The sequence below is a fragment of the Girardinichthys multiradiatus genome, chromosome 20, assembly GCF_021462225.1.
Source record: "Girardinichthys multiradiatus isolate DD_20200921_A chromosome 20, DD_fGirMul_XY1, whole genome shotgun sequence".
NCBI lineage: Eukaryota > Metazoa > Chordata > Actinopteri > Cyprinodontiformes > Goodeidae > Girardinichthys > Girardinichthys multiradiatus.
Genome location: NC_061812.1, coordinates 17,099,806 through 17,110,975, shown reverse-complemented (window position 1 = coordinate 17,110,975; position 11,170 = coordinate 17,099,806). Strand labels below are relative to the sequence as shown.

General features: G+C 37.3%; 1 protein-coding gene across 1 annotated transcript in view; it reads right to left on the bottom strand.

The window, feature by feature from the left end:
• Positions 1-9,944, bottom strand: part of myg1 (myg1 exonuclease) — a 34,742-nt gene extending 24,798 nt beyond the window's left edge. Inside the window, exons 1-2 of the mRNA XM_047346664.1 lie at positions 9,604-9,944; positions 8,713-8,825 (exon numbers count right to left, since the gene is read on the bottom strand). Coding sequence (XP_047202620.1) covers positions 8,713-8,825; positions 9,604-9,885 — 395 coding nt within the window. The 5' untranslated portion in view covers positions 9,886-9,944. The remainder of the gene's footprint in view (positions 1-8,712; positions 8,826-9,603) is intronic.
• Positions 9,945-11,170: the final 1,226 nt, after the last annotated feature.

Here is an 11,170-nt window from a genome sequence, read left to right as displayed (position 1 = left end):
AGCCATCACTCTGTAAGGGTTATAAGGCCATTTACAGTGTGGAGTCAATCATTTTACAGACAAAAGGATTCCCAAGTGGAAAAGATTCAAAAGAGAGACAATCTTCCTAGCGAGCATTGATCTATCAAGTTTGCCACAAGTACACACCATGTAATGCTCAGGGGAACTGCAAAAAACTCAAACATGCAAGAAAGTTCATAACAGTACAACTTGAAAAAGATTTAACATGTATGCTGGCCAGGGAAAGGACACTTTTATGAAAAAAAAGAACATGGCAGTATTATGTAGATTTGCAAAGTGCACCCAAACAAACCATGAGATATCTCTAAACAATGCCGTTTGGCCGACAAAAAAAAAAAAATGGAAGCTGTTTGGCAAAGATGCTCAATGCGATGTTTGGAGAAAACCAAACACTGCATGTAAATACTGCTGTAAAGCACAGCGGTGAAGGGGTGACGATTTGAACTGCTTTCCGAGTCACTGAGTTATCCTCGAACACCATATTGTAAAGTGAAATGCCAAAACATCTGCCCTAACAGCATCAAATCCAGAACAGAATGACTGATTGAAACTCTCTGGCTCCTAAGGAAGCTGCATTGATGGAACAATGAACAGAAGAGTGGGCCAAATTTAATCAACATTGATAGTCATACAAAAGATGATTGTTCAAGTAGCTGCTGCTGCTAAAACTGATTCAACTTAATATTGTATTGAGAAGATTTACTTACAACTGCAGTAATTGGCAGCGTAGCTAATGTTAGCTGACTAAGGTTTTTGAACATCTGCCTCAAGCTAATTGTACCACAACATGTGATATCTGTCTGTCACAAAATGTTATAATGCCAAACTGCTATTAAGATTATGTACTTTCCCTTAATGCTATTATTTGTTATTTTCATCCAATGACTTGTACTTTTAATACTTTTATACTTCAAAATAAATCAACACTGACATGCTCCTAAGTGCTCTTTTTCAAGCACACACGGCCACTGCAGGATTCCCCTCAGACACGTGCTGACTTGGGCGGGCTCCAGCAGTGAGCCACTACCGGTCATTTAATTTAGGCTTAATTAGGATGCTTTGGCTATAGCACAGCGGAAAGCAGGACGTCAAATAAATGAGTGACATGCTTGGAGAGCGGGGATTAATCACAGCCATTAATGGGCTAATTGGCAGAGCTATGGTATTTCTATGGCAATATGGAGGATATGCGAAGGAGAGGAAAAACCACTGGCTAAAATGGAGAAACCAAACCATAGACATTTTTTACCAAAAGAAGTAATCAGATATGCTTGTGTGAAATCAACCTTCCAGCATGTGCCACACTGATTTATAAGGAGGACAGATAAAAGGAAAAAGTTTCAAATGTTTTTCCAGAGAAACGTTTTGAATAAACTTTCGATACATATGTTTACAAGCTAAACTACTTAATGTTTCTGATCCCTCTAATCATTAGGATTGCTTTAAGCTGTGTACGTAGTCTGTGTGTCTGTGTGTGTGTGTGTGTGTGTGTGTGTGTACGTAGTCTGTGTGTGTGTGTGTGTGTGTGTGTGTGTACGTAGTCTGTGTGTGTGTGTGTGTGTGTGTGTGTGTGTGTGTGTGTGTGCTGCTTCTTCAAACTAGCAGCGATGGAAAATTAGCCTTGAGCAGGGAGATGGCAAATCAGGGCAAATTTCCACTCGTTTTATAAAAGTTAACATTTTAAATGTGACAAAAATCCAAACATCATTATTTCCGCTTTGTGTTTTCAGGAGGAGCATCAACCACAACATATAAAGCTGCAGAACAATCATTTGCACCACCCCTTCCTGTACCCCGTTCGGTGAATCAGGCCTATTCCAGACTGTGCAGACATCACCGAGATGCTAATTAAAACTACAGTCTAAGGATGTCAGAAGCCTGGTCAATGCATTGTTATATGAAAGGTACGTCATAGCAGATTTTGTGAAGCTGCAGGGCGTGTTGTCATGTAGCATCAGAGTTGAATGCATTTATCGAAGTAACACCCATACAAATGTCAGGACCTCTCCTCTTTCAGTATCACATTGTGTTGAAACTCAATTAGGGTTTAATTCACCTGACTATAATGTTGTCACATTTAAGAGTATAATAACATAACAGGAATCTAAAACACCAAGTAAATTAAATTCTGGTGAGATCATATTAAAAACTCTCAGTGAATGGAAGTAGTTTGGGCAGCATGTGGCGTCTGTAGATAGATCTTTTATGTTCAACCTCCACACTAGATTTCAATATGAAGTTCATAAAAGAATCTAGTTCCTTCAGTACAGAGAGGAAAGGAAGCAACTTGCACAATGAAAGAGAATCATGCGGTTTTGTTTTAATTTGCTTAATGAGCAACAACCTCTCAAATCCCTGCCACATCTAATCCAGGATGTTTTTCTACCCTCATTTGCTGTTTGGAGAACTGCCTTTATTTTTTGCAGACACTTCATGTTTTCATTAATAACCATCAGAGAGTAAATGTTTCTTACTGTAAAAAGCTGCCTTATGGTAAAGCTTATAATTAAGAAGACAATATGTTTTCCCTATTCGAAAAGTTTCAATTCAATTCAAAAAAACTTTATTAATCTCAAAGAGAAATAAAATGTTATTATGCAGGTTTCTTCAAAGAGCCGCTGTAGATGCTGATGGCTGTGGGCAGAAAGGATCTCCTGTTGCAGTTTGTCTTATAGGAGATCTGAAGAAGTCTCTGACTGAAGATACTTGGTTGTTGTACAAGTCTCATGAAGAGGATAATCAGGGTTCTCCATAGCTTTCTTCATTTTATGAAGAATCCTTCTCTGCACAATGATCTCCAGAGTTTCCAAAGGAGTCCCCAAAAGGAGCTTTTTAATTCACTGCCTCTGATGTTGTGGAGATCACACTCTCCATAACAAACTTATAGAAGATATGCAGCATCTTGCTGCAAACACCGAAGGTCCTTAGCTTCATCGAGACATTCAGTCTGCTCTGTCCCTTATTTTAAAAAGCTTCACAGTTGCATCTCCACTCTAGTCTGTTGTCCAGGTGAACATCAAGATATTTATACTTCTTCACCTCATCCACTTCTTCTCCTGTGATGGAAATAGTGTTTGACCTATTCTTGCTTCTCTTAAAATCTACAATCATCTCCTTTGTTTTATTCACGTTCAAGATTCCACACCATGGCACAAAGCGGTCCACCAGCTCCCTGTACTCAGCTCTTGTCCATCTCTGATCCACCCGACGACTGGAGAATCATCCAAGTATTTCTGCTGATGACAAGAGTCAGTCTTGTACTGGAGGTGTGAGGTGTACAGAGTGAAAATGAATGGTGAGAGTACAGTCCCTATGGTGCTCTTGCGCTGCTGACTACCTGGTTAGACTCACAACCCTTCAGTCTCACAAACTGGTCTGTTTGTCAGGTAGTCTTTGATCCAGGAGATTGTTGAGGCCTCCACCTGAGTCTTCTGGAGTTTCTGACTAAGTAAATCAGGTTGGATTGTGTTAAATGCACTGAAAAACCAAAGAACATGATCCTCACAGTGTTGCTGGCTTTGTCCAGATGACAGTGGGTTTGTTGAAACCAGGTGTATGATGGCATCTTAAACTCCAACTCCTTGATGATAAGCAAACTGCAGGAGGTCATGATGTGTGCTTGTTTGCTTACTCAGGTGAGCCAACAGGAGTGTCTCTAGGACCGTCATAATGTGGGATGTCAGAGCAACAGGTCTATACAAGCACTCATGGGTACGTTTTCTTTAGTACCACAACAGGACAGGAGGTCTTCCTTTAGGACTCGACGGGTGACCCATTCAGGCCCACGGCCTTATTCCAGTTCAGTCTCTTCAGCTGCCTCTCACATGACTTTTAGACACAGATAAGTCGAAGGGGGAGGCATCTTTTAATTTGGTTGAAGACAAACATGAACAAGCAGAAGGTCCATGGCTGAGGTAAAAGATAAAACATTTGCAGTGTGAAAGGAAAGCTTTGAGTAAAAGGATGGCGGGATGTTGGTTTGGCTGTGAGCAGGAGAGAAGGATGCTGAGCTTGTTCTTAAACTGAACCTATTGAAGATTGTGTTTAGTTCATTGGTTCTATCCAAATCTCCATCCGTTTGATCCTCCTTCTGCTTGAAGCCTGTGATCTTCTTCATCCCTGATCATGTAAGGAACAGAACATGTCTGATGTAATTAACATAACTAAGAGCGAGTGTCCCCCTTACAGTGCACCGTAAAACTTGAGGATTCACCCTGATTTCAGAGAAACACAGTTCACTAAAAAGAGAAGGCTGAAATCTAAAAAAATAAAAACGTTAAACCTGGGTATTTATTTTAATTGGCTACCTTTTCAAATACATCTATGTATAATACAAAAACTGATCATGAGTCGTGAATTTGATAAAATGTGCCTATTAATACTGAAGATGAGACATGACGAGATTGTACTTGACTTCAAAAATGGAAGAAATTTACATGTGAAGAATGATTATAACTGACCCAAATGAGAAACTGGATTTTTAGAGCGATAAGACACGCCGACTGATGGGAGACAAAAAGCCTACATTTTAATAAATATATAATTCATGTATTGTAACCTGTGTGGCAGTAGGCAGTTTTTTTTAAATAGATTAAATATTTTAAAATCATCTCCCCTGTTAAATGTTATTCATTTTAACAGAACCTTTTGCAAAAATTCACTTTTGCAAAAACAACGGTGTATTTTTGTAAAACTTGTCAAAATTGTATAGGAACTTACACTAAACACCCATGCTATTAGCTAACATACAACATGCATGTAGTACCATGTTAGCTAAGGCTAATGCTAGCAGATCACCAAAATTTACATAGTGTATAATAGCAGCAAATAGGCTTAACAGGCTATTGTTAGCATATTAGATAATCAAGGCTTTTTAATCGCTGCCACTAGCTGCTATAGGGTAATATGCTATTAGTAGCATGTCATTGAATGCTAACACATTACCAAATGCTATCAGACTACCTAACTTTACATAATGCTTGATGGTAGCTTCTGATAGCCAATATAGATTATGCTAATGCAGCTTTTAGCTAACATGTAGATAAGGTTATGTTAGCATCTAAGCTAATGGTAGGTAACTGAACATTTTGAACAGCTGCCTCAAGCTAATTGTACCACAATATCAAACAGATTGCTACATAGCTGTCACAAAAAATACAAAATGCAGAACTACTGTAAAGATTATGTATTTTACTTCAATGCAATTTTTTTATCTTATTTGTTATCTATCTTATCTATCTCATCTATTTAAGTTTTAAAATGTCTTTTAAAATCTTTTAAGCCTAGAAATGCTGCTTTGTTTTGGTGTTAGCTATGTAATTTACAACGAAACAATAAATTGATGTGATGCTGAATTTCAAACAGTTTAACATCTTTAGAAAAAAAACACCCCTGTTTGGTTCCTTACAGGAAAAAAACCAGTGATATTGTTTTATCTGTCTGAAGCCAAACAAATCAGTTTATCTTGGTCTTGCACAACATAATGACTGGAAACCGGGAAGTAAAAACTGACTGGGTCTAAATTGACTAAGAGTGATTAGAGCTCAGTCATCAAACTACCTTCTTCCTTTAGTTGCCCCTTTTAGGGGTCTCCAGAGCAGATTATTGCCTCCATCTCATCCTATGCTCAGCATCCTCTTCCCTCACCCCATCTCTCTTATTATCCTCCTTCACTACATCCATAATCCTTATCTTTTCCTTCCTCACTGGTAGCTCCATATCCAAGACCCTTTTTCCAATATATACACTACATCTCCTCTCCTACTTGTGTGTCTCTCAGCTGCTAAACCTGAGATGGTTCTCTGATAAACTCAATTTCGCAATCAACATACAAAGAATAGTAATTATTGTATGACAAACAGCCGACGAAAGACAAATTCACATCTTCATTGCATCGATGGAGCTGTCAAGATCATGTGTCTAATTGCCCTTTTTCCAGCTCTTTCTCCAGCATTTGGCCCACTTATAATCTTTCCTTTCATTACAATTATTATCAGCATATGTGACTGACAGCCACATTCTCCTGTGGCCTCTGACTGAGTCTTGGCAGCCTCTGAGCCTCGTGAACCAACACAGGGAGGGTGGGTGTTTGACTACAGGAGCACTAATTACCAGTAACAGCCTAGCAGCAAGAGTTCTCTGACCTACGTTTATCACTATAGCTAGAAAAGTCATTTCTGATTATCATCAGGACGTTAGCTTAGCAAAACAACTGGAATGGCCTATTTACACAATGTGATGAGACTTTCAGGGAAATCAGTCCTTAGAAAGTTTACTAGGAAAACACAAAGCCTGCAGAGTTCGTGCAGAGAAAGACTAATTTAATATATCAGAACAGAAACCAAAAGAAGAATAACTCTGAAGGTCTAGATAATGAAAACATTCATAATCTTAATATCTTAATATTTTAATAAAATAATAAGACACTGAGAAACACGGGCACGATAAATTTTGTTGGGCCAGAAAACTCTAAGTGTAATAAATAGATTAATTGCTGTGTCAGGCTCAAAGATAGGGCAAACTGGTACATCAAAATGGAATTTGCTTGTTCATAATATAAAATTACATTTACGTCTAGCAGATTCATAACTAAAGACCGGACCTAAAACTGGCACGTTTTTATTTCACAATATTTCAAACATAATCAAGAAAAAAAAAACCTTGGTGGAATAAATCCGATTAATTACCGTCAGGTAGCAGTAACATTATTAGTTATAAATATTGAATTGGAATCCATTGGAAATGTGCTCGAGAATTTTTTAATTTTCTAATCTTCAATCAAGCAACCTGTGTGCCAAAGATGAAACAGTTCCTCATTTTTACCACCAGCACACAGTTCAAAGGCCAACAACAATGGGGGGCAAATCAGTGTGCAAGACCTCGGCCACAGACTGCACAACAGGTAATGCCAAATTTATTCAGAGCAACATATGCTGCCATTGAAATTATGTCTTCAAAGAATGTTTTGGTCATATAATGCAATGGAAACATTTATACATAATAAAATTAAAGGAAAAAAAGGTAAAATGCTTGGCAGCTAAAATCTCAGGAAATGTAGAACAAACTCATAAAATTATAAAAGTTCTCCCCAAATTCAAGATCTTACTTTGAATCACAAATTCGTTTTGAATTGAACATATTAAATAATCTGAAATTCATATTTACTTACATTTTATAAAGATTATCAAGCTTTCTAGTAATAATATTGCAAACATATTATAAATCTAATTATCAGTGCGCACAAATAAAATGGAATGCAGACCATAAGTGTCAGAAATTCCCACTTTGCATGGCAATAATATATTTCAGCGGTTGCGTGGAGGCCCCCTGCAGTAGATGCCCACATCGGACAGCGCCACAAATATTTAAGGGAAAAAAGTGTGCTGGATACGTTGTACTAACAGATGAGAAGAACAGGCTTGAAGAAAATGTTGATTTGTCACAGCTGATATTTAAAGTCGTTCACAAAACGTTCTTATTATTACAGACCCACAGACCACATGGCCAGAGTTCAGAAGCTGCCAGTTTTCCCTTGATGGGCTCTGATCGGTAACAGCAGCTCAAATATGAAAACTTTTCGTGTTCTTGTTCAATTGGAGCAATCAAATGAAGAAGTCCCACAATTTTTAGCCAATAAAATACAACAACCAAAGATTTAAGTCCTGCTGGAAAATGAAATCAGCATCTCCATAATGTTTGTCAACAGAAGGAAGCATGAGGTGCTTTAGAATTTCCTGGTAGATGCTTGCATTGACTTGGAACTTCAGAAAACATTGTGGACCAACACCGGCAGATGACATGGTTTTCCAAATCATCACTGACAGTGAAAACACTGAACTTCAAGCAACGTGGATTGTGTTCCTCTCCACTATACCTCCAGACTCAAGGACCTTGATTTCCCAATTGAATGCCTAATTTACTTTAATCTGAAAACAGGACTTGGACTACTGAGCAACAGTCAGTCTTTTTCTCCTTAGCCCAGGTGAGACATTTGTAGCCCATGTGTAGGATTTGTCTGTGCGCAGGGGCTCTGATGCACTGAAACCAGCATTAATCCACTCCTTCAAGAATGGATTTTGCTTGATAATCCTCTAAAGGCTGCCCCTATCTCCTTGTTGCTGGTGCATCTTTTCCTAAAACATGTTTTCCTTCCACTCAATTTTCTACATGCTTGGATATAGCACTCTGAAAAACCAGCATTCTTTAGCAATTACCTTTTGTAGCTTACCCTCCTTGTGGAAGTCAATGACTGTCTTCTGCACATCTGTTAAGTTAGCAGTCTTCACCACAATTGATCCAGACTGAGAGACCAATTAGAGCATCAGGGAACCTTTGCAAGTATTTTGAGTTAATTACCTGATTAGAGTGTGACACCATGAATTTCTCATGACAATATTTTTCACAGTATTCAAATTTTTTCTGAGACAATGATTTTTTGTAATTATTATCTTTAAGCCTTAATCACTAAAATTGAAAGAAATAATGGCTTAAAATATTTCACTTTATGTGTGAGTGATCTACATAATATATGAGCTTCATTTTCAGAAATGAGTGACAAAACTGTTGAACTTTTTCACAATATTCAAATTTTTGGAGATGAGTCTGTAAACTGACACGCAAAGGGTATGAACATGCATACAAATTGATTTGTTCCAAGCTACAAAATGGAAGCAGGCTAGGATGAAAAGGTACCTCTGATGATGGTCATAGCGATGCCTCTTGGAGTCAAATTCTCCTCCCACATCAACAACAACATCACATTCTGCCAGTAGTGCTGCATCTCTTGTCCGAATAATTTCAGCATCCTGAGGAAAGAACACAAAACCTTAAATGTCACGCAAATAAAAAATTAAAAAACCATCATATGAATCCAAAAGGGAATTTTATGCTGAGATCATAACTAGAGCTACACAGTTTATTTATTTAGTATGTAGCCAGTTAAATTGGTTTTCATCATCCTACATTCCCACACCTTATATAGAGGGAAACTGGGGTGGACATTGTGATGATCAAAAAGACAGAGTACTTTGGAACATGTAGTGTAGTAGTGCGACCTACTGGGATTTAAGCCAATGCTCACACACATTATTCAAGGTCTTGCTTTGCTTTTTGTTAGTTCCGTTATTATAAACTCCCTTAAGTTTTTTTGTTTTTTTCGGGTTTCATGTACTACATTTATGACATTGTTTGAAGTTCAATTTTGATTGTTCGATTTTATAGAAATTGATTTAAATAAATGGATAGCAAAATTGAGTTCTTAAATACTCGTTTCTTTAAGGTAAAGTGATTTCAAAATGCTAATATATACCAGAAATAGGCCACTAATAAAAACAGGATATCATTTAAATAGCCAGCTGAAATAACTAATTTTGTAATATGACTGCTTAAAGCACTTTTTAACTGTCATTTACTTCTAATGAGTGCAAATGTGATGCACTTCTTATGACACCTATTTTCAACACCACAGCGCTTTCTTGTGGCGCGTTGAAGTATACGCAGAACACAAAGGTTAAAGGCTTCAAAAGTACCAATGAAAACTGTAATTAAGCAACTCAGTTTCCTCTCTGTTTTGGCTGTACCTACCGCGTACTCCGGTAACTGGCGGAGAAAGAAACAGGCCAGAACCTCGTCGCAGTGAAAGGTTCCGTTGTGTGTTCCAATCTTTTTAACGGTCATGTTGTCAGTGCGAATCCTCTTCGGTTCGGTCGACATAAACCGTTGTTCTGCACCAGAAATATTCACAGCGCTAAAACGACGCCAGCTAGGCAGCAAATGTAACCTCGTTAAAGAACACAAAGGTTTTTTATTTGCCACAGAATGAGAGACTTGTGTTAAGCTGAGTGCAACAACTCGTACACACCACATTCATGTAATAAGTCCACACGACAATCACTTGTGGCGGGCACATTTAGCTGCCGGACCGGATGTAGTGCGCTTGTTGTCGAAGGATCCAGCCCCTTCTTCTTCTTCTTCTTCTGTGTTGTTTTTTGGCAGTTGGCAAATAACTTGAAGATGTGCATTACCGCCACCAACTGGTATGGAGTGTGGTTCTTCATGGTTTTAAATCTTATTTACTATTACAACAATCAAATTTTATTTATTAATTTAGTGCTTTTGAAAAATCTAATTATAATTTGAATATGTTTGCTACCTAAACTTCTTTGCAAAGTATCTCTCAATATAAAATTTTCTTTAATACCTACAAATTCTCTCCTTAAAATTGTTCTTTCTTGTTCATATTTCTGACACTTCAATATTACATGTTCTATTGTTTCCTCCTCTCCACAATAATCACATTTTCCTGTATTATGTTTCTTTATCTTGAACAATGTAGAATTAAGTCCTGTATGTCCTAGTCTTAATCTTGTAATTAATCTTTCCTCTTTTCTACTCCTTCTTCCTGTTCTTACTTCTCCTACTATCTTGTTGATTCTGTAAAACCATCTTCCTTTCTTTTCTTCATCCCACCTTTTTTGCCACTCTTTCCTGATTCTCTGTTTAATTATATTTCTTGCCTCTGACCTACTAATATTTATTATAAAGCTAATGTTGTTTTGTATTGCCTTCTTTGCTATCCTGTCCGCCTTCTCATTCCCTCCAACTCCTACATGTGCTGGTACCCATAAAAACACTAATATTAATCCCATTCTTTGTATTCTAAATAAAGTAAGTTTTATTTCCAACAAAATGTCTGGTCTACCCTCTGAATGATTATGTTTTAAACTTAATAATGCTGAACTTGAGTCTGAACAAATGATTGTTTTTAATGGTTTTATATCCTCCACCCACTGCACTGCTAACAATATTGCTAATAATTCTCCTGAATATACTGATAATCCATCTGTAATTCTTTTTCCTACTTTTATTTTAAATTCTGGTATTACAAATGCTACTCCTATTTTTTCATCTGTTTTTGATGCGTCTGTGTAAATCTGGACATAATGATAGTAATTGTTTATATATTCTTGTATTATACTTGAATCTAATCTACATTTTGGATCCTTTTTCTTTTCCATCTGATCCAGCCCCTGAATTAGGACACACCCTTTATGTCACGAGTGGAGAGGTAACAATGCGTACATGTATCAATTTTTAAATAAATAATTATCCATATAAAATAACACAGTTACTTGGAACTGAAACTAAAGTG